We start from the raw sequence: 27,300 nt of genomic DNA, 5'->3' as shown, positions 1-27,300 counted from the left end.
AGTAATGAATTGGTCCAGATGCAAGAGATCTTCACCTTACCATCTAATTGAATCAATACTGGTTATTTCACTTTAAAAATTAAATTATCTTAAGTTTAACAAATTTCAAGACTATAAGCAAGTAAGCAACCAAAATTCATCTTCATTATTATTTTCAGTAATATTAAGAACAGCCTTGTCAAAGCACATAATGTACATATGCCAACCAAAAAAGCATAATCTACATATTGAGGATGGTCATAATCATCAAAACCAAAGATGGAAACAAGGGCATCATAGACATTGAAACATTAAGGCAGTGAAATAAATTAGAATGAAAAAAGCTCTGAACATTAACTATCATGTCAATCTAACTTGCCAGGCAAATGGCAAGCTATCCATATATTTTCTATAAACTACAGCATTATTATGGCATGATTTAAGGATGTATCAATTAACCCACTCACATGCCAAGATTACAAAATTTAAATGTTCAATTCTATTTCACATTAACTACTATGATCCCGCCAATGAGCTCTAGCTCAATTGGCACCTCCTTCCCTTGTAAGTGCTAGGTGGAGGGTTCAAGACCCTCGTAACTTAACAAAAAAAAAAAAAAAAAAGACTCCTGATCCCAAAATATCTTTTTGCTTATATGAAGTCCATAAGTAGAGAAAAAAAAATCTTATTAAAAGTCCTGTAAGACACAGCTTATACATATAACTAAATCTCCATCAATACCTTTTCAGATTTCAGTATCCAACCCTCAGTACCTATGTCGTAGTAATGCAACCATATGGATAGGTGGATACCATGATACAAATTGGCCAGTAATGATACCAACCCCAAAGAAATTTATAGAACGGGAAGCAAAAAAGGAAAAAGGTAAAAAGATTAGGAGGATCTTACCTCTTCATCAATAAGTATCAAGCTCAGCATTGGCCTCTTAAAACTAGACCTAATTTCTCACACCTATGATGTTCACAAACCCATTACCCACATTAATTGCCCCCCACAAATTTTCACAACCCAGAATTGGTACCAAAGATCAAAGAAAAGATGGAGCAAAGAAAAGAAAGATGAAAGGAAATGGAGAGAAGGGAGAGAGGCTTACCGGCGGTGTTACGGCGGACCGGCAGTCGGTGTAGCAGCAGCTGAGAAGCGAGAGAGAGAGGATTCTGAAAGAGGAGAGAGAGCGTTTGAAAGTGACAGATTGAGAGAGAGCGTTTGAGAGACTGAGAGTTGAGAGATTGAGAGTACTGAGAGTTGAGAGACTGAGAGTTGAGAGATTGAGAGATTGAGAGTACTGAGAGTTGAGAGACTGTACTGAGAGTTGAGAGACTAAGAGTTGAGAGTTGAGAGATTGAGAGTGTTTCAGTTACGCGTTTGAAAGGTAAAGTGGGGGAAAATTGTGTGGATTTCGAGTCTTATAAACTCGATTTCTACGTGGCTAAATTCCGTCAAACCCAATAACTCGAGTTTTAAAATCTCGATTTTTAATTCATATTTCGAGTCTTATAAACTCGATTTCTACGTGGCTAAATTCCTCCAGGTGGAAACTTTGTCCACGTAATCGAAGAACAAACACGACAACTCGAGTTTTAAAAACTCGAGTTTTAATTAAATCTCGAGTTTCTAAAACTCGAGATGTTAGTTTCCCACATTCTTTCAAAACCGGCCAACTAACGAAATAATTTGCACAGTAACGTTATTTGGAAAGGGTGTTCCTTACCTGTGCGTATTGTAGAATTTGTTAGTAAAAAATGCTATATATATAGCATTTTTTTTTTCATTTCTTACGCAAATGATGTGTGTGGAAAAATAAAGTATGCATGCTGTTTATTGTATGTGTAAACATTATCTCGTAAGTTAAAGGTGTCTGCATTTTGCAACAAAATACAATATAAAAGCATTAGTATTGGTGAAAATTAGGGGGTTCTTTTTAAGCTGTGCTATTTCATATCAAATTTATCTCAAATTAAAAATTGGCTAAATTATACTTTTGATCTATTCTTGTTTTAGAGTTCTATTTCATCCTAGAAAATTTTAATTTTGAGTAGTATAATTGATGACAATGCTATCATAGAAATTAATGATGCGGCTAGAAGCCAAATCATACACTTTTGTGACAAAATAGTTGGTTTTATTTATTTATTGATGAAAAGACTTGTAACTTCACTCAGATGAAGATAAATTCAATACATCGTGAGCCAAAGTTGACTTAATGATAACTGGAATTTTCTCTACCCAAGTTACATAAGAATCTAGATCCCTAGCATATTGGTATAAAATATGAGCTGGTTTATTCCCCACTCGCCTAACGTGCGACGCTTGCACGGAGCAAAAATCTTGCATCCTAAGGCACATGCTGGAAACAATGTTGCTGATGACAACTGGTGGGCTGCTCAGACCTCTCACAGCATCAGATACCACCAGAGAATCACATTAAAAATGAGCATCTTGTATACCAACATCCCATGCGAAATCGATAGCCTCCTCCAAAGCTCAAAATTGGAATTTCAAGAATGAAATTGAGATTTTTTTTTTTTTTAATAAAATAAAATTTTATGGAACTAAAATATAGTTTAGCCTTAAAATTCGTCACTTCTCAAAATTTCCAAAAAGAGAGTATGTAAAAAATGATTGTATTGATTATATCAAAAAGAAATGGGCAAATTACACTAACACAGTTTGACAACCCAGAGATATGAACAAAATTTTCTTAAAAAATGACAATGCCTCCCAAATTCCCAAAATAATGAACACCCCACTCCCCCGAGGCCCTGACTCCCTTCTTAGTCTAATGGGGTTAATATTGGACATGGAATAGGGAATATTCATTTTCCGTGGTCAAGCACTCCACAACCCCTGTAACCAAACACTTCCCCAACCATTTTCTTTCTTTCTTTTATTTTTCTTCTTCTTCCTCACCAATCCTCCTTGACCCAGATCATAAAGCATACCAATTTCAGTTTATCCATCATCATAAGTTGTAATTTACAAGAACCCAAAACCACAAAAACGCATGGTTTAAAGATAATATATTTCACTTTGTATGCCAGCCAGGAAGCAAAGACAAAAAAATTGATGATAGTTGGAGAAAATAGTGTGTTAGATATTTTCAGCGGATTTGTTGGTATACAATTTGATTTAGTGGGATTTCATCATATTGGCATTGAATAATTCTACTCTCTTATGTATTGAGTGGATCGGAGTTCTATCTCTATATTTGTATATGACAAGCTTTATTCTTTGTTTGGTAGCTGATAAATCTTTGGAAAAGAGAGCGGCCTGGGGGGGGGGAGGAAGAATTGGATTTTCTGAATATTAGTGCAATTTGAACATAGCATGAGATTTTTAGTTGTTAATCCACTGCTTTGCTTGGATGCCAAGAAAAACAAAAGTAAAGGAGTTGTATAATGTTTGGTTCAGGGGTGGTGGAGTGTTTGATTACAAGAAATGTCTATTTGGATTATTAGACTTTTGTTTTATTGGGAATATTCCTTCATTGTTCAATGTTAACCATGAAAGGAAATAACATACTCGGTTTTAGAATGATGCTCTGCTATGTCATTGCATGAGTAGAGGGTATGTGTTTATTTATAAACTTAAGTCTGCACATCTACATTTCTACAACATCATTTCCATATTTACAGTTCATGCATAATTCTTCAAAACTTGGTCAGGTTCTATTTGAGAAAAAATTATAGGACAGATCATGAGCTGTGGAGTGATTTAAAAAATCTGTTTGTCAGCTTTGGTGAGGACTCGTTTGAGCCTGCTTGATGTGAGGACTACATTTTTGAACAGGAATACTTAGAGAGGATCTTGACATTGCCTGAGTGATCTTCTGATCTGATAAAGGGTATCGACATTGTTTGAGTGGACTTCTTCTGATATGATAACCCCTACTCAAGTTGAGGGACACTTCTGTGATGTCAAGCTAGAACAATAAAGGCTGAAAACTTGTTGATGAAATTCCTTTAATAAAAATGTCATTGATTTGATCAATGGATCAAACAAACCAAACTACTATATCAACTCTCTGATGACTTTTTCCCAAATGTAATGATGGTCTAGCTCAACATGTTTGATTTTGGCATGGTGAGGTAGAAAGACTCCTAGGTCTTGTAGAAGCAATTTGATCCATAATAAATAGCTCAGTTACTGTGATTTCTAGTAAGCAATATTCGGATTCTGTGGTTGATCTGGCCACTGTTGGTTTTTTTTTTCCTTCATCAGATTAGGTTATTACCAAGAAACATTGCGTAGCCTACTGTCAATCATCTAGATCACCAACACAATTAACATTAGAGTAAGTTTCTAGGGCAGTGCAGCATTATATTTTTCTGAGTCCCATGTGAAAGGTTCCCTTTAGAAATCAAAGAACTCTTAACAGCTATGAGATGGTGAGCGAGGGGAGTGCATGTTCTGACAAACCTAATTTACAGCAAATATGTTGCCTGGCCTAGTGATTGTAATATATTGCAATGCTCCAACGAGCTTTTGTATTCCCCTGGATCAGTTATCTCTTCAACACCATGCTTGGAGAGTTGCATCCTGAAAGTACCAGTGTTTTAATTGGTTTTGCATCACCCATCTTGGTTCATTGGATGAGCTACAAGATGTACTTTAATTGGCTAAGTTGAAGAAAGGCGGACAACCTGTGAGTTTTAATTCCCAAAATGTAATGCAGTGGACTGAGATCTTTCATTGCGAATGGATGATTGAGGTCTTTAAACAATCAATTAGACTCGATTCTGGATTTCCTATCATGAGAAAATCATTAATGTAAAGATTACAGTGCCAGTCGAGTTACGGATGAACAATGAAGGATGTGCAGTTAAGCCAGTGAAGTCGAGCCCTTGAAGGTAATCTGTTAGGCAAGTAAATTAGTCTTGGTGATTTTTTGAGGCCACAGGTAGATTTATGTAACTTGCACACATATGTAGAGTAATTAGGATCAACAAGACGTTGAGGTGGTGATATGTATACCTCCTCTTTTCAAAATGCCTGGGAGGAATACATTGTGCACATCAAGTTGTTCAATGTGCCACCCATTTTGAATTGCAATTGTTAGGATTATTCTGATTGTCACATTTTTAACAACTGGGCTGAAGCCTGAAGGTATTTGAGTAATCCATTCCCGATTATTGGTCAAAGCCTTTGCTACTAAACGGGCTTTGTATCTTTCTATTGTGCCATCAAATTTTTTTTTCACTGTCATTTACTGCCAACAGCATGATTTCCTTTGGTAGAGGGTCCAGGGACCATGTGCCTTTGTTTTGTAAAGCTTCAAACTCCAATGCCATTGCACCGCACCATTCTTTGACCTTTGCCACTTGTGTATAGGAGCTTGGTTCAGTAGGTATGATGGGGGACTGAAGTGCTTTTGGTATCAAGTGTTTTGGTGTGGCATGTGGATGAAGCATGCTTTGATGCTTTGCCATAATTAGTTGTGTTGTTGTGGCCACCATAGTTGTTACCTTAGGCACAGCCATGATCATGTCCTTTGATTTGTTCTCTGCCTAGGTTTTGGTGGTTATACCGAGTTGTAGTATTTGTGAAGAGAGCTGTGGATGGTTTTCCCATCATGAATGAGTGATGGGACTTTAAACAGAGCTCATAGGTGAGGAGTTGACCAAAGAGCTTGTCGAACATGATAGGCTCTTCCCAGATAATAACCAAGGTGTGAATGAGATCAAACTTTGATACAAGGCCATTCAAGACTTTTTCTTGAGAAGAAGGCCGTTCAAGACTTGATTACAGAGATCAAAGTCTGAGATTGGTCGGCAGATAATGCCAAGGGAGTTGACAATACTTTTCATTTTGTCCTAGAACTTAGTAATGTACATTCCTTCTATGTGGGTGGATTGAAACTGTTGTTTCAGTTGCAAGAGCTTTGAACAAGATTGAATATGGTGCTGTGACTCCAGGCGAAGCCAAACCTCACACGAGGTTTGCTATCTAACCACAAGTTGCAGCGTTGCAAGACATATGTATTAAGGCATTTATCCAAACGAGGGCAAGCAAATCATTTCCCACTTGTTTGGTACATTCTGAACTGGATGGTTGGCTTGATCAATGAGAAATTTTGATAGACAAGGAATGAAGCCATCAACTTAGCACATCATTTAATTGGCTCTGAGGATTAGGACCCACTGACTCTTCCAGAGCAGGTAGTTATCACAATCTAATTTTATGGTAAGCGGTATATGGTTGAGGGAATAGAGGATGAAGCCATGAGAGAGAAGAATTTTCCTGATGGGGCTTTCACACCATGAAAGGAAGTAACAAATTCAGTTTTTAGAGTAACGCTTTGATATGTCATTGCATGAGTACAGGTATGTGTTTATATAGAAATTCAAGATTGCACATTTACATTTCTACAAAATTATTTCCATATTTACAGTTCATGCACAGTTCCTCAAAATTTGGCCAAGTTTTGTTTAAGTGAAAGTTATGAGGCAGATCATGAGCTGTGGAGTGATTTTGGGAATCTGTTGCCTGGATTTGGTGAGGATTAATTTGAGCCAGCTGGAGGTGAGGAGGACTGTGCTTCTGATAAGGAATTCTCTGAGAGGATGTTGACATTGTCCAAGTGATCTTCGATAAGGTAACAAACTCCATTAGACCAGAAAGGGGGTCAAGGCAGGGGAGCATTAATTATTTTGGAAATTTGGGGGTAGTGTCATTTTTGGAAAAATTGGATATAATGAATCTAGTTTCGCTATACCTCAGTGATGTTAGTATAATTTTCCCAAAAGAAACTGTTCCATGATAATTTGTTAACAACAAAAGGTTTCCAAGTTTTTATTTAGAGATGAAAACAAAAATGACATGACACAACCTCGGGGGGTGGGAAGCCCGGCAAGTCAATCAATTAATCAAAGACAAACACTTACCAATGACCATCATTAGCCATGACAGTTGAAAGCAACAGTTTCTGCAAATCATCAATATCCTTAAGCAATTTCTCATTTTCCTGATTCCCAGTCTGTATCTCAACTTGTAAAGCTGCATTAGCACCAGTGTGGGACATATCAGAGAATCATTGGCAAAGTACTAGAAAGATTGACAAGTTTGAGATTAGAATTTTATCCAATCTGTCACTATCTTGTGATCTAAATAATTTCTTTGGTAGATAAAATTTATAGCAACATTTATATCCATACTCGAAGCAATCTCAGGACAGTGACCAATGGGCAAAAATTGAGCTCCTAACTTAAATTCTATTGTTGCATTATTAAGAGCTGAATTAAGAATAGAAGAATAAAATCCTCCTGAAGCCAAATCAAGCATGAGTGACATGTTATACTTCACACATGCATTTCCAACACTAAAGAGTTAGCCTACTAGGAAGGACAAAAAATCATCCAGTTATGACATATTCAATTTACTTTGTCTGTTGTATCAAATTAACAGCAGCATCTACAGAAACTTAATTACTTAACAAATCTTCTCACAGGCACCTTGATTGTCTTCAGTCTTCACTAACCATACATATATGATACCATATCCATCAACAGTTCCATAATTTGTAGCCTACAATCCCAAATTAATCATTCCAAGCCTTCAGCATCATTCCCATACATATTATGTCCATAAGGAGAATATCATTCACAGGAGCCAGACAAAATAAACCAACAGTAGTTTAGATGTTATTAGAATCTCAAGAACAATTCTCTTTCATCTGATAAATCCACAAGAGCATACACATTGAGACTTGCCGACAAGCTATGTTTTAAAAACTGGACCGGACCGGCCGGTCCGACTTGTTGAACTGGGTACTGGAGGCCAGTCTGGTCTGGAAAAAAGGCCTAAAACCAGTAAAAACTGGGAACTGGAGGCAAATCCAGTTTTGCCTCCGGTCTAGTTTTTAAAACCATGCCTACAAGGATAACTTGAACTTAGGTATGCATATGTTTATTATTTTGATATGTGTACTGGGCATTGTTCTCAACTAGCATTGCAGCATCATTTGTAATTTGTCAAAAGAGTCCTTTTTTTTTCTTTTGCAACTTAATTTTGAAATTCAAAAACCTAAACAACTCTTTAGCTTTAACACCTTGTCTCACAATCCACAGAATGTACCCGAGAGAGAGAGAGAGAGAGGAGCAGTTTTCAGTTTGTGTAACAAGAGCTTTCAAAAAGTAATATAATTCCAGATGGTCACTATAACCACCTTACTTTCTTTATTTGCAATTGTTAAAGACGAGAGTAAAATAATATAGAGAAGCGGATACAAAAGAGAGAGACGAATATAAGAGATTACATGGTTCGGCCAACATCCTACATCCACAAAATAGAGCCCCAATGGCTACATCTTTACAATATACTCAATCATCAATTACAGCGAACCCTTAACAAATACATATAGAGCCTAGAAGCTAGGGTTAGCCTAATACTCTAACAGCAATGTCCAAGAAAAAGAACTTGTCCCTTTATATACAAGTGGAGCTACAAAACTTGTACTTTCGATTTATCCTTCTATTATATTAATGACATAAAAAAATAAGTATATTTCTATCCTTTACTTATTTTAAACTAAATCTCCAAATCAGTCAAACACTAACTTATTACAAGCTCATTGAATGTGTTGGCCATAAAAATACAGATGTAAAATACAGTTAGAACTATTATATTTGTGTAATAAATATAAAAAGAAGAAATACACTCATACACACACAAATAGATAATCAATGATAACAAATGTACAATAAAGTCATACTAACCAAAAAAAAAAAATTCATATAAGGACATAGTAAGTTCAAGAATAATAACAAAAAGAAAAGGCAAAGATATGTAGGTAAAGAAATATATGTAACCATGCCTTTAAACGAAAAGAAATTAATGAAACAATAATAGTGAATATTACCAGAGTTAGATTTATGAAGATCTTCAAGAATTTCTTCCACAAATGCCAACATTGAATTTTTCAAGGCATTATTTTTCTTATCCAAGAGATGGATTTCATTTTCAAGAAGATCTTTCTCTGACAGCAAAGCCCCCAATTCATCATTTTTTCCTATGTCCCTCTGGAATTCTAGGCACAGTGTGGTAAATCCTTCCCTGTACAGAAACAGCTCAGTCATCAGTTTCTATGCTACATAACAGTTAAATCAAACTTAGAGATTGAAGTGTCTAATGCGACTTCCACTGGTAGTTTTACATATTAGATTAAGACAAGTATTTATAAGAAGCTTTAGACGCAATTAGGATGGATTCTGCAGTATAGGATAATAATATGAAAACATAAAATCACTGCATAGCCTTGTGAGAGTCCATTTGGAACCTTAATTTCATGTATAAATATACACTTGTGATTTTCATGATTTCTCTGTGATATTAAACAATGTCAATGGCCACATCAACCTACCTGACCACGCATCCATTGTCATGTGGACGTAGAAAGCACTTTTAGAGAAAAAAAAAAGAAAAAAAAAAAAAGAAAAGAAAAAAGATCGTTTGAAATTATATGGAGTTTATATCAAGTTTGACAGGAACTCTCTCATAAAAAAAACAGGTGAGATGTTGAAAATTGAGAGGCTGCCCTATATATGGTATTGATTACACGGGTTAAAAACAACCCATGGAATCAATCAGAACAGAGATTCCACATTAACACTTACAAACAATTTGGTCAATACCGCTTGTCATTAATTCTTCTCAGCAACTTATCTCACTTCATTCTTGCACAACATAACTCCTTCTCCAAGCAATTCAGTGAGGCCCTTGAATTAGCTATTTGGCCAAGAAAGGGAAACATGAATTTGAAGAGTTGAAAGAGTAACAATTGTCCATCAAAGACATACAAAAATGGAACAACATGCACAAGAATCAAGATCCTTGAATGTGATGAAACAAACTCGTCAAATTACCAAATCTCCCAAAAGCTTAAACTATTAAAAAATAGTAAATTTTTAATCATTTAATCATAATTCTAACGCTCCCTCTTAATAAGTGGGCCCAAACACATTGGATTTTTAATAAAATGGGATGTAGAGTGGAGTTAAGGGTCAAACTCAAGATCTTCTCGTCTAATACCATGTCAAATTGCCGAATCTCCCAAAAGCTTAAACTATAGACACAACATTTTTTCTCGACAATTGAGTTGGTAAGTTCTTATATGAGTCCACCACTTGCATCACGTTTTAACTTACCAATAACAACTGTACATCAGCCTTTGTAAAATTTGTTGGTGAAATTTTATAGTGAATCAAATACATGTTATGAACTTTTTTTCCCCTCAAAAATCAAAGTTGTAGTATCTTCGAAGCAAACAAACTCAAAAAAAAAGCTTAGATACCGGCGACGATGGCGAATCCATTGATTTCGAAGTGCGAAACGTAAAGCGTCTTTGTTAGGTCGGACTCTCTGAGAGCCAAAGCGGTCTCGATCTCGGAGCATTTGACGATCTCCGATTCAATCTCGCGCGTGATCTGAATGTTGACCTCGATTTCATCGTTCACCTAACAGAAAGAACGATCAGGACAAAACAAATCCATTGTTGCCAAGGAAGTAGCAAATGAGGCCCTAGCAATCAGTAGCACCAGAAGCGAAGGAAGGAATACCTGGTCGAGCATGTCCTTCAGGGAAGATATCTGGCACAAAATCGCTCCTGAATCCTCCATTTTCTCTCTCTCTCTCTCTCTGCGGAAAGCTTGAACACCTACTTCACCTAATGTTGTTTTTGAAGTTCCCGCGTTTTATATTCACGAGAGTTTTCAATGCTCATATATGGGCCTGTGGGTTTGGGCCTTCGGTTGGGTTGGTTTTGGGTTTTTTTTTTTTTTTTATCCAATTTGAACTAACCTTGGATTAAAAAATCTTTAGCAATAGCTCTAAATCCAAGTTTTCGAGTGAAATGGGGAGTATTTATTTTATTTTTAAAGGCCATGATTTAAAGTAGAATAAATCTAAGACTATATTTTGCCAATTCATTAAATTTAGTTTAGTTTTAAATGAGTTAACAATTTTAAATGAGTTGGCAAAATCTAAATCTGAAATTTATTCAACTTTGAATCATGACCTTTAAATGGACAGTCTCCATTTCACTTCGAAATAGAACGGGGATCTGAATTCCAATTTGTAAATATTAGTTTGGTTAGCGTTAGGATTGGAGTTATTTTGTCATACCTAATAAAAAAAATTGAATTTTTATTCAATTATTTGTACTAAGATGGCACAATTACCTCAACACAGACATGGTTAAAAGGACTCTCAATCAAAACGATAGGTAACATTAGGGAATCAATTCGAAATAATAAGTCTAATTTGCAATTTAGTCTAATAATAAGTCTTTTTTCTTCTTCTTCTTGTGAATATAAAACAATAAAAGGAAGTGATCAGGGGTTTTGTTCACCTTACGAGCTGTGCATTCTTTAAGATCATAGTTGAGGCTCAAAGAGTCTTGAATGGAATTCAGTTGATTTTTAAGTATTTTCTTTACATTCCCTTCCCCCCAACAAAATAATAATAAAGACAAGAAGTCAAAAACAACAATTTTCAAATCCATTTTTTGAAGAACACAAAATACTTACTGTGATTTATGAGCTTGGTTACAGCATAAGATGTAGGGGTCCCAGATAATTGTGAGACATCAGTCAACTAATATTGCCAACCCTACATCTCCCACAATTTTTTTTTTTTTTTTAATAAGTAATGAAAATGACATGTATTAAATAAGTTGACTATTACATCAGAATTTATGCACTACATTCAAAAGTATATATGATACTATTATGCATGACTTATTCAAAAAGGTTTAGACAGGCTGTGCAGTATACTTCAACAGTTGAACGACAAAAGATAGAACCCAAAACCTAAACATCATCAACCAGTGAATTCAAAGAGAAGAGGATTATCCTCTACAATGTTGTTGCTACCATAGTGCAGATCATAGTTGAAGCTTGTTCCTATGGAGATAAAATCTTCAAGGTGGTCCTTGGAGCCCAGACGATTTGAAGATGATTGAAGGATCCTGTCAGTAAGTAGTATATTGGGTGTAAAGTCTGGGGATAAGGGTTTATCTTAGTTTATAAACTTTAATTCTATTTAATGAACTCTTATTTGAGGTTTGGGAGTCCCCTCAATGGTTTTTCCTTTGGAAGTTCTCCATCGGTTTTGCAATTGGTCACCATTTTCTGTATCATGTGCTTTGTTGTTTATTGCTTTACATATAGTGCTTTGCATGCTTGTGCTAATTAACCTGTGATTATATTGAATAGTGAATACACGCTTGGTTAACTGATTAAACTTAATTAATCTGCTGCATAACATAAGGGGTCTAAACGATCTGTTTTCAGATTTATATCTACACCTGTATAATCAAGAGGCATAGGGACTTTTGTGAGCAATAAGTTTCCTGGCAAAAATATGTACAAGGAATTGCCCTCCCATAAAAAGGACTTGAAAACATGTTTGGCATGGTAGAAGGTATTATATTTGAGACAAATTTCCAGTCATTTTTTTAACTTCCTGCAAAAAGATACCAAGAGAAGGTGTCAGTTCATAAGAATGATAGGCAACATTTGTAAGTGTTGAGAGTTCATAAGAATGATAGCCAACCAGAGGCCTAATTTCAGTCATGCTTGATAGGTTTTGGCTTTAGCATATTTCAGCAAATCTTGGAACATAAAACATTGGGTTTTGGAGATGACTAAAACATAAATTCATAGTGAAAAGATCTTGATGGCTACCTCTTTACTATTAAGCTTTGTGCATTATAATGAACCCATCGATGGGTATTAGTAGTAGGCTAAATCCTAGACTAACAACAATTGAACTACAAGTAGGAATAAGATTACTTTGTTTGTACTTCAAGTAAGAATAGAATTACTTTGCTTTCCCTCCAAGTAGAAATAGATATAATGAACCTAGATTAGAGTTGTATAATAGACTAGGGCTTTAACTAGGATTGGAGCTTGATATCTTTATCATATGTGGACAGACTATTCCCAATCTGAAGCTGTTCTTTTGGAAATCTTTGTTTGATTGGATGTCATCTTTGCATTTATTTTCTTTTATTTCTCTTTTAGATCTATTTGATCATTGAAATTTTGAGAGTTTCATTGTGATGGTCTCATAGTATACTTACTGTGTACTTGGGCTTTTTTTTTTTTTTTTTCAATAAAGTTATGTCATTTATCTAAAAAACAATCCCCCATCAAACTCAAGGAGGGTGGAAGCTTGAAGACAAAGGAAGGTGAGACCTTTAGCGAATGCGTAACTAGAAGGAATTTGCAATTGACCACACTCTCGATACCATGTAGAAGGAAAGCAAAACTCAATTGATGGATATGAAAAGCTATGAAGAAGAATATAAATGTGGAGAGAGAAGAAGAGAAAGAGAACACAAAGTATTAATGTAGTTTGGACTTGGAGGCCTATATTGATAGCACAAAGCCCTTTATGCATACGTCTTTACTAATAAGATCAATGTGTTACGAGGGACCCATTGATGGTTATTTGTAGTAAGATAAATCCTAGACTAACAATACTTGAACTACAAGTAGGTTTAAGATTACTCGCTTGTACTCCAAGTTAGACTGGACTTATTTTGCTTGCACTCCAAGTAGAACTACATATAATGAACCTGGATTAGAGTTATTTAACATACTAGGGCCATAACTGGGATGGGAGCTTGATATCTTTGACATTCGCCTCAAACAAGGTGGAAGCTTTAAGATAACTTGAGTTTGGAAAGAAGGTAAGACCCTGAGGCAAAGTATAACCAGATTAGATGTGTAGTTGACTAAGCTTTGATACCATATTAGAAGTGATAAAACATAACTCTGATACCATGTACATAGAGAGGAACTAAATATATGGATATGAAAAATATGAAGAAGAAAATAGAGAAGTTGGAGAGAGCAATAGAAAGAGAGAGAGCACACAGAATTAACATAGTTCGGCCTTCGAGGCCTACATCCATGGTGAAAAGCCCTTGATGTAGATATTTACTATTAAGCTTTGTATTTTACAATGAATCCATTGATGGGTATTTGTAGTAAGGTTAAATCCTAGACTAACAATACTTGAGCTACAAGTAGGAATAAGATTCCTTTGCTTTTACTCCCAAGAAAGATTAGAATTACTTTAATTGCACTCTTGGTAGAATTAGATATAATGAACCTAAATTAGAGTTTTATAACATCCTAGGGCCTTAACCAGGATTGGGCCTTGATATCTTTAACATCCCCCTCAAACTTAGGGTAGAAGCTTGAAAACAACTTGAGTATGGAAAGAAGGTGCGACCTTGAGGGAAAGTGTAATGAGATTGGGTGCACAATTGACCAGAATGGACTCAATTAAATGAAGTGCAGATAAAAGAATGAAGTGTAGATAAAAGGGTGGAATAAAGGTTAGATGGATGCTATGATTGAGACTTGATTGCTGAGCACAGTACATGGCATTCCTGCAGAAGCTACTGATCAAAGGCATAGTCGGGAATGTTCTGTCTAAAGATGATAGAAACATGAAAAGAAAAATAAAATAATAAAATAAAATAAAGACCATCGATTAGAGGTGAGGTCCAAGTAATGCAATGTGATCCGAAAGACGCGTATGAGGTTGTCTAGATGCTGTCCACGGTAGGGAATAACTCAAAAAGATCCTTTAGAGTTATTGGTAGTAAATTGAGGAATTTGAAAGGTGATTTGAAGCATTGGAATAAGCATGTGTTTGGGGATGTGGCTTTTAGGAAGAAATGTCTTTGACTGAGTTGTTGGAGCTCGATATGAGAGAAGAGCAGCAAGTTTTGTCTCTAGAAGATAGAACTAGAAGAACTGTGATCAAAGCTAATATCGAGCATTTAGCTTCTTTGGAGGAAATTTCTTGGAGGCAAAAATCCAAGGCCTTTTTCATAAAAGAGGGGGATAATAATACTTGGTTTTTTCATACGTTGACTAACTCACACAGGCTAACAATCAAATTAGAGGAGTGGAGGTTAAGGTTGTGCTTTATGAGAATGACAGGGAGGTTCAAGCTTAGGTGGTGGAATTTTATAAGAATCTATATCAAGAGCCTGAATCTTGGAGACCTACTATTGATGGCTTGGAGTTTACTTGCTTGGATGAATCTAAGAGACTATCTTTAGAGAGGGAGTTCGACAAGGAGGAGATTCTTGCAGTTTTAAAGGAGGCTGAAGGTGATAAGGCACCTGGGCTAGATGGTTTTACTATGGGTTTTTTCCAAAAGTGTTGGAGTGTGGTAGAAGAAGATTAAGGCTTTTTTTTTGTGGATTTTCATAGAACTGCATCTTTGAAAAATCCCTTAATGCCACTTTCTTATGTATAATTCCTAAGAAGACCAATGCTATTAACATTAAGGACTTTTGTCCTATTAGCCTTGTGGGTAGTTTGTATAAGCTGCTACCAAAAGTGTTGGCACATAGGCTTCGTTGTGTTTTGGATAAACTTATATCTAATTCTCAGAATTCTTTTGTTGGAGGGAGACAGATTCTTGATTCCATTCTCATTGCTAATGAATGTTTGGATAGTAGAATGAAGAGTGGGATTCCAAGTGTGATTGTCAAGTTGGACATTGAGAAGGCTTATAATCATGTGAATTCGGATGCTTTGTTTTATCTCATGGAGAGGATGGGTTTTGGAGAGAAGTGGGGGAGGTGGATGAAGTTTTTTGTTTCTACAGTTCGATTTTCAGTTATTGTTAATGGTTCTCCAGTGGGTTTTTTAGGTAGTGCTTGGGGTCTTCGCCAAGGGGACTCTTTGTCTCCTCTTCTTTTCCTGTTGGTGATGGAAGTTTTGAGTAGGTTGTTGAAAAGAACAGAAGAGGGAGGTTTTATTAGGGGTTTTCAAGCGAATTCCCATTCACAAGAAGGTTTGCATATTTCTCATCTTCTTTTTACTGATGACACTATCCTTTTTTGTGATGCAACTAAGGAACAAATTTTATATATTCGGATGGTGATGATTTTCTTTAAGGCTATCATAGGCTTGAAAGTTAATATTGGTAAGAGTGAGATTGTTCCAGTGGGGATGGTAGGGAGTTTGGATACTCCGGCTGGTGTCTTAGGTTGCAATGTTGGTAGGCTGCCCATGATTTACTTGGGTATGCCTCTTGGAGCTCATTTTAAGGATCCATCAATTTGGAATCCTATTATAGAAAAAATGGAGAAGAAGCTTTCTGGTTAGAAACGTTTATATTTGTCGAAAGGGGGTAGATGAACTTTACTGAAAAGTACCCTTTCAAGCCTTCCCACCTATTTCTTATCCTTGTTTACTATCCCTCCAGTTGTGGCAGATAGATTAGAAAGGATCCAGAGAAATTTCATGTGGGGGAGTTCTGAGGAAGCTTTCAAATATCCACTTTTTGCTTGGAATAAGGTGTGTTGGCCAGTTGAAATAGCAGGTTTGGGGATAAGGAGGTTTGGTTTGTTTAATCAAGCCCGGCTTGGAAAATGGTTATGGCGTTTTGGAAGTGAAACCAATCATTTATGGCGTCAGGTTATAGCTACCAAGTATGGGGAGTCTAGTGGAGGTTGGTACACTAGAAGTCTAGAATTAGTTGATGTACTCAAGGATGTGCAATGTGGAAGAATATTAGGAAAGGTGCTGAGAGTTTTTTTGGTCATGTGTTGTATGTGGTGGAAGAGGGTCTTCGTATTCTGATCTTTGGTGTGTTTACTTAAAGGATCTTTACCCTGATCTTTTCTCTCGTGCTATAGGTAAAGAAGTTTGGATTTCTGAGTTGATTAGTATTTCACTAGATAGTGGTAGTAGGAGTTGGAATATTCAATTCCACAAGGCTCCTGATGATTGGGAGGAGGAGGAGTGGGGTGTATGCTTTTTACGAGCTTATTTATTCCAAAATGCCTAGGGGTGAGGGGACTGAAAGTTTTTTTTTGGAAGTTAACCCCGAATGGTGTTTTTGATGTGCGCTCTTTCTATAATTTATTATCTGCTCCTCCTACGTTTCCTTTCTTGTGGAAACGCATTTAGAGTAGTAAGGTACCTATAAGAGTGTCTTTCTTTTTATGGACTGCAGCTCGAGATAGTATTCTTACTATTGACAACCTTATAAAAGGGAACTTGTCTTTGGTTAATTGGTGTTTCTTGTGCCGTTGCAATGGAGAAACAGTGGATCATCTTTTACTTCATTGCAAGTTCGCACATGCCTTATAGAGTGAAGTGTTTTTGATGTTTGGTTTGCAGTGGGTCATGCTAGGGATGGTTGTTTCTCTTCTTTTTGCATGGGAGAATTATTTGGGGTTACACTCTTCTTTGGTTTGGAATATGATTCCAGCCAGTTTGATGTGGCTAATTTGGAGGGAACGAAATACCCACACTTTTGAGGATGTTGAGAAATTTGTGGATTTTTTGAAGTATTTGCTAGTTGGGACATTGTTTGGGTGTCTCGTACTTGAGGTTTTACACAATGTATTTCCATTTTTGATTTCGTGCATTCTATTTCTGTTTGATTTGTTTGTATTTGTTTCTAGTACATTTTTTTTAATAAAGATATCTATTACCATTCAAAAAATATTATTGGCAGTGATGATAAGAGAAGAAACTTAGATCTAAAAATTAAAGATTTGGATTAATATTAAATTATTAATGGATGTTACAAAATAATTATTGGAGGTCACATGGGTTTGGCTTTGATACCATAGTAGAAAAGATAAAACATAACTCTATTACCATGTAGAAAGAGAGTAAAACTAAGTTGATGGATATGAAAAAAATATGAAGAAGAAAATAAAGGTGGTGAGAGAAAAATGGAGAAAGAACGCAAGAATTAACTTGATTTAGCCTTAGAGACATACTTCCACAGCGGAAAGGGCTTGATAGCTACATCTTTAATAATAAGCTCTAATTATTACAATCAACCCATTTATGGAAATTTATAGTAGGCTAAATACTAAATAAACAATACTTGAATTACAAGTAAGAATAAGATTAGTTTGTTTGTACTTCAAGTAAGACTATAATTACTTTGTTTGAACTCCACGTAGAATTAGATTTAATAAACTTGGATTAAAGTTATATAATAGACTAGGGGCTTAACTAGAATTGGCTTTGATATTTTTAACACCAAAAACCTCATTGCATGCCCTTGTATGAAACAAAAAATTAACCTGTAGTATTAAATTAAGATCCTTTAGAGTTCCTAGGTAACTCTACCATGAAATTCCTAAAATCCTATACTATGCTATCAACATTTGAGAAAACATTGACTATCACTATTTTGATATCTATTTAAATTGGTAGTTTGTCATTCTCCATAAAAGCACACTCTAATCATGACAATTAGCTTTAACAAATATCTCTAATATAACTGTGCCAGAATCATCAATAAAAATTAAAACTGTAAAACACGAGGAAAACAACGTAAATAAATAATGGTTTTTCACCTTAAAGATGAAATATATTTCATAACAATTGCCTTCTGTTCAACATCATATCTATACCATCGTTCTGGGACAGAAACCAGTTCACCCCTTCGAACATCTACAATAGGAAGAAAAAGATAAGTTAAAATTTGCGATCTAAAATCTAAGTAAAACCGCTTGAAATTTGGATGATAAATGTAACCAGACCTTGAAGTAGAATATCCCTCTTTTCAGAATAACATCTCAATATCCAAAATTTGTGACCATGTTCATCCAAGAATATAGGCTCAGATCTAACTGCATCTGATTGCTGCTCCTCTTTAGGCATCAATTTAAAGAAGAAAATTTTAATAAGGAAATGAAAGTTGATTTGTACACAAGAAAAATATATATACATTTTACTACCAAAAGGAAGAAAAACTGTATGCAAATGATGATGGCAGCTCAAACACAAGCATCCTGAAAGTTATAAATTATATGGACTGATATTCATAGAACATTGTTGGCCAGAGGATTAATCTCAATGCTTATTGGAATGTAAGAACATACTCATTTTTATCCTCTCTCTCCCATTTAAATAACATAATTCATTTAGAAGTTCATAAGATCTTTGCAGATATTATCATTCTTAAATGGCATCTCCTCTCACTGTAAGAACAATAAAAAAATGTGAGGTTGTGGGTTCAAGACCCATTAGGTGCAGTGTAATTACTAATAAAAGAGAAGATATTATCATTTTGTCCATTCATTTGACATGTCTCCCCACCCCCCAAAAAAATAAAATAAAATAAACTGTTACATGTGAGAGTTTACACTCGTAGACCATACTTATTTTTTGAGAATCACTCGTAGACCATACTGATCAGGAGAAAACTAGCACATTCAGTGGATAACCACGAGTTGAAATATCAATCAATTCAACTTCATTAAGATATTTGTTTTATGCTGCTTCAAATGATCTTCTTTCAGAATTATTATATATTGATGATCCAGAAACATACTGTCAAACACCACATCTCTTGCTCCTAGTGTCTCTTCCAGAATTTGGGCCGCTTCCAAATTTATTTTTGAAACAAGATCCTCATGCTCAGCAATGGAAAGGGGAGTACCCATTTTCAAGAGAATAGCTCCAGCCATCTCATCCTGAAGCTTTTTCTTAATATTTTTCACCTATACAAAGCAGTTTAGTTAGAAGAGATTAATTGTGATATATAATTGCTATCGCAGAAGGTTGCTAAATTCATGTGATGACCTTTTCTCTTTTTTCTTTTTCAGCAAGAACATGTTCCTTTGCTTTCTTCTCTCTTTCTGAGTTTTGTACATCAATCCAACTCCTAAAATCCCTGAATGCAAAAATCATTAACCTGTAAATTTCAAAAGAAAATACAATGAAGATAAAAATGAATATGCATATGACAAAACAAAAGATAATATTAAAGAAATTATCACAGCATATTATCGCGTACTCAGTGCCAAGAACTTCGTCACAGAGAAAATTCAAAATTCTGAGCTTCTTCGAGGAGTCTAATATATCATATCCATCACCGTTCACATCAAAAGAATCCATCTGCATTTCTTCTGACAAGTACTGAGATTCAGAGATGTATTTGGTAAGAGATTGCAACCAAGACTCTCCTGCTATAGTTTGATTTAAGGATGGGTATCTGCATCCAAAATTTAATTAAGGACCACCAAAACCAATTTAACAGACAATAGGACTTGAATAAGCTGGCATCTAAGTAAACATACACACCCTTTTACTGGGTCCTTTTGTATAATAGAGAGCAACTGCATATGAAAGCGAACAATTGGAGAATCCTGTGCTCGGCGTTGACGTCGTCCGCATGCTATTTCCCGGAGTAATTGTTCAGGCTGTCCTTTCTTTAGATCAAGAACCTAAAGATCAACATGATCATAGGAAAATAATGCTCAGTGTTAAATTAAAAGGTATACTATCTTTGGTCATGTAAATTGATGTAAAAGGAACCATTGTGGCCAATAAAATGCAAAAATTAAAACATCAGAATCTACAAATAACAAAAAGTATCTTGATTAAGTTTTGCAAGAAAAATAACTCAGTTCTTACATTGTCAATTATGCACACAAATAACAAGAGGGGAACTACAATTGAGAGAGAGAAGGAAATAAAAAGTGGGAACAAGAGAAAAGTATCTAAAAAAAAATGTTTGAGTTTTTGTATCTCTAAAAATGCAATCTGTGAACTCAAGTACTATAAGTCAAATCATAGTCAAGAATTAACAACAAAATAGATGTTGAAAAAAACAACTTGGTGAGTTGAAACCGCCGCTGCCCTTAGGTTGGTACTTCAAGGCCATTTGCAACATTTGACCAATGGATTCTAAAATCAGCAATGGATCACAAAGAGAATGAAAATTAGTGACAACTTTAAACTCGACAACCTGCACAGTTTCAGCTTCTGACTGACTGACTCTATTATTGATTTAATAATACATCATTGGTATGTTGTATTTACCTGCCTAAAAGCTTCACAAAATTCTAGGAATTGCAAGGCATGTCCAACATCGTCGGCCTGTATGTCAATCGCAGCAACACTGTTTAATTCAATGCCCTGAGGCAGCGGGATTTCAATTCTGTTGGCTTCCACAATATTCCTCTTACACTTGTGCAATTCTTTAACTGGCTTGTGCTTGGCTGCAGCATTATCAATTTTCTTGTTGTTTGGCCCTTCAGTTTTATTTTCTTCTTTTTTGACACACTGTCGGGACATTTTCTTTGGAATCTTCCTATCACCATTCATCTCACCCAACTGACCATCATGATTCCTTTTGCATGTTTCTTCTCTTTGCACAGATGCCTCTTCAGTACTCTGATATCTCTTAGGACTACTCTTCTCAGTAAGTGAATCACCATCCTCATTGCCATTGCATGAATTTTTAGTACCACCGTCTTTGCTCAAATTCCACTGCTTGCTACCATTAGTTTCTATTCCAATGCCATTCATTTTTGGAGGTTTAGCTTGGAAATTGGAATCACTTTTTCCAGTAGTACCATTACTCTTTCGGCAATCTCTTGTCAAATCCATAACTAACTCCTGTCGATAATGCTTAATCATAAGCAACAGAAAACACATATAGATGCAGAGTCCAGATAACAAAGGCCACCAACTTCATGCCTCAAACCAATCATCTGTTTCGTTTTCAGCTTCATCTTTTTTCATTTTAAAAACAGAAAAAAAAAAAAAAAAAAAACATAAAATTTAGGATGATTCATCATTTGGGACTCAAAAAGACCTGTAACCCAATATGTTTGAACCTATTTAACAAACACAACTCAATTGACCTGAGCTTTTCTGCAAATCAAAACAGTCAGATGCCGTTTAACCGAAAATAATCTAGAATGCAAAGAATAAAATTTAACATTGGCATACCTCATTGGTAGCTTTTCGTTTTTTCGATGAGGCACTTGTTTTGCTGACCTGACTCAAACTCTTTTCTGAATCCAAAGTTTCAGAGCCCTCAACACGCAGCATTTCTAAAACCGAAGAAAACCCTTTGGCCTTTGCTGTATGCGCAAGACTCCCAGTAGGATGGTAGCCTCTCTTCTTCCTATAAAATTCGATTCCCGGGTTCATCAAGTACACCCAAAATAACTTTCAAGGTGGGTACTCTTTGATTATGCAAGGAAGAATAACAAAAAAGCACTCACATGCAGAAACTGCAATTGCATATGCCCCTACATTTCGGACACATCCAATCATCCAACACAGCCATTTCTTCTGCCTTTTCTCCGTATCTAACTCATAATCAAACAACAAACCCAACTGAAAAAAGGAACTTTGTGCAGAAACAGAACAAAAGAGAGAGAATTTATCATGAAACAATAGAGCAGACCTGTTTAAGAGGCATTTGTGACAGAAATGGAAGGTACATTGCTTGTTCTCACTTTTATTTTTGCATGATGCAGCAAAATCCAAAGTCTTTTGCCGGCACTGCAACATTTTTACAATCGATCACTTCAAAGACTCATTCTAGAAAAAAAATGCAGGAAACAGAAAAGAAACACCCACATGCTGAATCTTAAAAAGTCCTTTTTACCTACACCACTGTCCCTAATCCTACATTACATTTGGATCAAATCCAAACAATAAAAAGGAAAAGAAAACTGATTTCTTTGTTTGGTTTTGGAGAAGAATGTGAAAAGAGTAAAGTACTGAACCTGGTGACAACTTTTGCCATTCTGAGAATCGTAGACTCGGCCTCTGATGAAACGGACACCAAGAGATTTCTTTGTCGTAGGCTTGGCCTTGGCCTTGTTCTTAGTCTTTGTCTTTGTCTCAGTTTGTGAAGAAGAAACAGCAACAGCAACAGCAGCCATTGATCTTGGGTGGGATCCCAACCAAGGTCCAAGTAGAACGAATGAGACAGAGACACCGAGTGGGGCATTTGCACTCAGTTAAATTTTGTGGGATTATTATATATAAAAAGATTATACAGAGAGATTTTTTTTTTTTATCAAAAAGATAATTAATAAGAGAGAATTAAATATACTGGTATTGGAGTACATTTTTGGCGGGTAGAACGAGGAGGCAGGTGACTGAGAGAAGCGACTGCTTATTAGATTTTTTGGAGTACCATGTGTCTTTGTTAAGGTGGACACTGTTTGGGTTTAGTTTCGTGTGTACTACTCCAGGTACGATGCAGCCATGTGTTCAACATTTGTTACGTGTCTGCATCGTTACGCACTAGATCTGAGCTTGTCAGGTTGAGAAGTGTGTAATAGAAAAAGCATTGACGTCGGTTCATTTATGATAAAAAAGGTAAAATTTGCACGATTAACGTCGGTTCATATATAATTGTGTAAATTTACAAATTGTTATAGTAATTGTGTAAACTAATAGTATTTATTTTATATTTAATTATTTATTATTTACTTACGTATTTTGAAGATAAAAAAAAAATTGAATAATAATTTTTGGGTATCACAGTATATTCTTAATGCGATAGTTATTCCATAAGTATAAGTGCTTGTGGGATGTGGGGAGCAAGGGTCGGGATTCAAGTCTCTAGGAGGAAACTTGATACACATATACACTTAGATTAAGATAGAGTATTGTGGGGAGTAAAAAGACCCTGATGGGTATATGGGCCTTTGGGCCATGCTAAGGAAGGCCGACCTGCTCCTGGGTTTAGAACTTGTTAGTACTATGAGTCGGCCCATACGCCGAGGATCCGAGAGTACAGCCGAGGATGATTTTTCCCCTCGGACGGACATCGGAGATTCCGGGACTTCATTGTAAAGGTTAGGGAATGACACGGTGAAGACCAATGGTAAAAGGGGGTGAACCTTTGAATGTTCTAGAAGCATCGATGCTAGAGAAATACCAAGGATAAAGGCTGCCACATCCGCATTAAAGACCCTGCACCTACCACCCTGGCCGCATTAATGGGGAAGTGACACCTGAACAGTGGAAGGGAAACTTCTGGTTACTATTCAAAGGCACTGAGAAAAGAAATATCTAGGCTAAGGGGGAGTTGGGGCAACACGTGTACAAAGTATCAAAAAGAAGAGTATTTAAGGAGCAACCTAGAACTGAAAAAGAGGACGGACGACTTTGTAATCTAAAAGGAAAAGAAAAAAGAGGAAGAGATAATATAAGAACAATTCTTGGCTTACGTCCGAGAATGTTGATTTACAATATTCCCCGTTGTTTTTGAGTGTTGGCAATCTTTGGCTTGTCATTTAATCATCACACACTTCTAACCTGGGTTTCAAGCCCACACTCTACAAATTCATATTGTTTAAGGCTCATTGGGCCTGAGCCCGTAACTGTTCTTGGGGCCAGGTGCAATTGTGCACATACAATTAGCGCCGTCTGTGGGAATCTAGTCTAGAAGAGGTAGGAATATTATGGCAGGCTTAGGCTCTCACCATGCAGAGTCACAGGGATCACAACCGGAAGATCATTTCGAACGTCTTGAACGTCGAAGGGATCGTGAAGGGAGTGTCCATACAGAATACCCCGGCGCTAGCCATACTCATGGCGGGGGTAGCACCACCCACGAGGAGGGTTCTAAATCCATGCAGAAGGAAATCACTTGTTTGAAGAGAAAGTTGCGTCGTGCTAAACGTAAGTTTTCACCATCCTCGTCTAATTCTTCCTCGGAGAAGGATAGGGGAGGTGGCTACAGCTCGAGGTCGCGCTCCCCCACCAGTGCAACGTCCTCCGGTGAGGAGGACGACCAGCCAACCCGCAGACGTAAGAAGCTTCATTCTAGGGGCTTAGGCAACGATACTATGAGTAGGGCGTTGCACCAACTCTCTAAATCTCCGTTTTCACGGAGGATTGAGAGGGGGAGGCTTCCCAGGAGGTTCACCCAGCCCACCTTTACCATCTATAATGGCCGGACTGATCCGGTGGAGCACGTGAGTCACTTCAACCAGAGGATGGCAGTGCACTCTCACAATGAGACTCTGATGTGTAAAGTTTTCCCCTCCAGTTTGGGACCTGTGGCTATGAGATGGTTTAACGGTCTCAAATCAGAGTCTGTAGGCTCATTCGGGGAGCTAACTAGGGCATTCACTTCGCGGTTCATTACGTGTAACAGAGTCCCTCGGCCATTGGACTCGCTGCTATCCATGGCCATGAAGGAAGGGGAGACGCTGAAAGCATACTCCGACCGATACTGGGAAATGTTTAACGAAATAGATGGTGATTTTGATGAGGTGGCGCTTAATACCTTTAAGGTAGGTCTTCCTACTGACCACGACCTAAGAAAGTCTTTGACGAAAAAGCCCGTCCGCAGCGTACGTCGCCTTATGGATCGTATTGATGAGTACAAAAGGGTAGAGGAAGACCAGCAGCAGGGCAAGGGAAAGGAGAAGGTTATCCCGCAGGAGAGAAGGGATTTCAGGTCGGACAGATATCACAACAACAAGCCGAGGAGGGATTACTTCGGGCAATCCGGCTCGGCAGCATCTCAGGCTGTAAATACTGTGTTCCGAGAACCAGTGCATCAGTTACTGGAGAAAGTTCGTAAAGAGCCCTTCTTCAGATGGCCCAGTAAGATGGCAGGGGACCCTGCGAAAAGAAACCAAAACCTCTTTTGTCAGTACCATCAGGATGTGGGTCACACTACCGAGAACTGTCGGATCCTGTGGAACCATCTGGAACAACTCGTCAGTGAGGGAAAGTTGAAGCAGCACTTGTGTCAGCCCACTGGGCAGGTCAGTCGAGTTGGCTCAAACAACTAGAGGAACAATTCATCTCGGCCAGCATTGGGAACAATTAATGTTATCTTCGCTGCACCTGGTAGGACCGGCTCAGGTCCCACTAGGGTGATGGCGGTTTCCCATCCTCAGGCCGAGGATGTGGGCTGCAGGCCGAAGAGGTTGAAGGGCACTTTGCCCGTCTTAGGTTTCTCCGAGGAGGATAAGGTAGGGACTATCCAGCCCTATGACGATGCTCTTGTGGTCACCCTCAGGATAGGGAACTATGATGTGAGGAGGGTGATGATAGATCAGGGCAGCGATGCAGATATCATGTACCCTGATCTATTTAAGGGGCTAAGGTTGGAGTTGGAAGATCTAACTCCTTACGACTCCCCACTTATAAGCTTCGAAGGGAGAGCCGTTGTGCCGAAGGGACAGATTCGTTTACCCGTTCAATCCGGCACAGAAACGGTTGAGGTGGATTTCATTGTGGTTGACGCGTACTCTCCATATACAGCCATCCTCGCCAGGCCATGGCTGCACGCTCTGGGAGCTGTCTCCTCTACCTTGCACGTTAAGGTTAAATTCCCCTCGGGGGAGCATGTTGAGGAAATCCTCAGCAGCCAGATAGTGGCCAGGCAATGCATATCGGCCGCGGTGCTTCGTCAGTCAGATCGAAATTGAGTCATCAACTTTGCCCATCCAGAGTCATAGCAATTAACAGCTCCGGAGGCACCTGGAGCGATGACAGGAGATGAGGCTGTTTGTGAGGAGTTAGAGAAGTTTGTAATAGCAGATGATCCTGAGAGGTTCTTCCAAGTTGGCATACGTTTGCCACACCAAGAGAAGATGGAGTTGTTGGAATTTCTGAAGAATAATATAGATGTCTTTGCGTGGGACCCCTATGAGGCTCCAGGCGTAGATCCGAGCTTCATTTGTCATCGTTTAAATGTCAATCCTGCCATTGTTCCGAGGAGGCAGCCACCTCGGCGATCCTCCAGGGAACATTCTGAGGCTGTGAAGGAAGAGGTTCTTAAACTCAAAAGCGCGGGGGCTATCGAAGAAGTTTTCTACCCTGAATGGTTGGCTCATACTGTTGTTGTTAAAAAGAAGAATGGCAAATGGAGAGTATGTGTGGACTTTACTGATCTGAATAAGGCCTGTCCTAAAGATTCGTTCCCAATGCCACGTATTGATCAACTGGTAGATGCTACTGTCGGACATCCTCGGATGAGTTTCTTGGACGCCTTCCAGGGTTACCACCAAATTCCCTTGGCGTTAGAGGGTCAGGAGAAGACTGCTTTCATTACTCCGACTGGGAACTATCATTATAAGGTCATGCCATTTGGGTTAAAAAATGCTGGGGCTACTTACCAAAGAAGGATGACCCGAATGTTTGAACAGCAACTGGGGAAAACCATTGAAGTATACGTGGATGATATGGTGGTGAAGAGTAAAACAGTACCTTCACACATGACAGATCTGGCCGACACCTTCCAGATGCTAAGAAAGTTTAGGCTGCGCCTTAACGCCTCAAAGTGCTCTTTTGGCGTGGGGTCTGAAAAGTTTTTGGGGTACATGATTACTCACAGAGGCATAGAGGTGAACCCAGTGCAGGTCAAGGCTATTCAGGATTTGCAGCCACCTCGGAACCCAAAAGAGATCCAAAAACTAACTGGAATGATTGCTGTATTGAATAGGTTTATCTCTCGGTCAGCTGACCGATGCCGTCCTTTCTTTCAATTGTTGAATAAGTGGAAAGGGTTTCAATGGAC

General features: G+C 37.5%; 1 protein-coding gene and 1 pseudogene across 3 annotated transcripts; both read right to left on the bottom strand.

Annotated features, from left to right (window-relative positions):
• LOC142630459 (uncharacterized) overlaps window positions 1–10,641 on the bottom strand; it is a 30,180-nt pseudogene extending 19,539 nt beyond the window's left edge.
• A 903-nt stretch (window positions 10,642–11,544) lies between these two features.
• LOC142630862 (uncharacterized) lies at window positions 11,545–22,788 on the bottom strand. 3 transcript variants are annotated; one of them, XM_075804915.1, is made up of 13 exons: window positions 22,532–22,788; window positions 22,207–22,304; window positions 22,022–22,108; window positions 21,744–21,921; window positions 20,829–21,407; window positions 20,088–20,230; window positions 19,801–19,998; window positions 19,587–19,698; window positions 19,336–19,504; window positions 18,542–18,652; window positions 18,356–18,452; window positions 13,601–13,698; window positions 11,545–12,459 (listed from the first exon to the last, which is right to left on the bottom strand). In XM_075804915.1, exons 1-13 carry the CDS (start codon window positions 22,688–22,690, stop codon window positions 12,452–12,454), a joined length of 2,037 nt encoding a protein of 678 aa, XP_075661030.1. In that variant the 5' UTR covers window positions 22,691–22,788; the 3' UTR covers window positions 11,545–12,451. The 3 variants fall into 3 exon arrangements, with proteins under 3 accessions (XP_075661030.1, XP_075661032.1, XP_075661033.1); XM_075804917.1 differs by having other exon boundaries at window positions 19,587–19,677; window positions 22,532–22,786; XM_075804918.1 differs by lacking the exon at window positions 13,601–13,698 and having other exon boundaries at window positions 22,532–22,785.
• Between the last annotated feature and the right edge of the window lie 4,512 nt (window positions 22,789–27,300).

Source organism: Castanea sativa, chromosome 4, assembly GCF_040712315.1.
Source record: "Castanea sativa cultivar Marrone di Chiusa Pesio chromosome 4, ASM4071231v1".
Classification (NCBI taxonomy): Eukaryota; Viridiplantae; Streptophyta; class Magnoliopsida; order Fagales; family Fagaceae; genus Castanea; species Castanea sativa.
The sequence above is the reverse complement of the archived record's forward strand: the minus strand, read 5'-3'. Positions and strand labels throughout refer to the sequence as shown.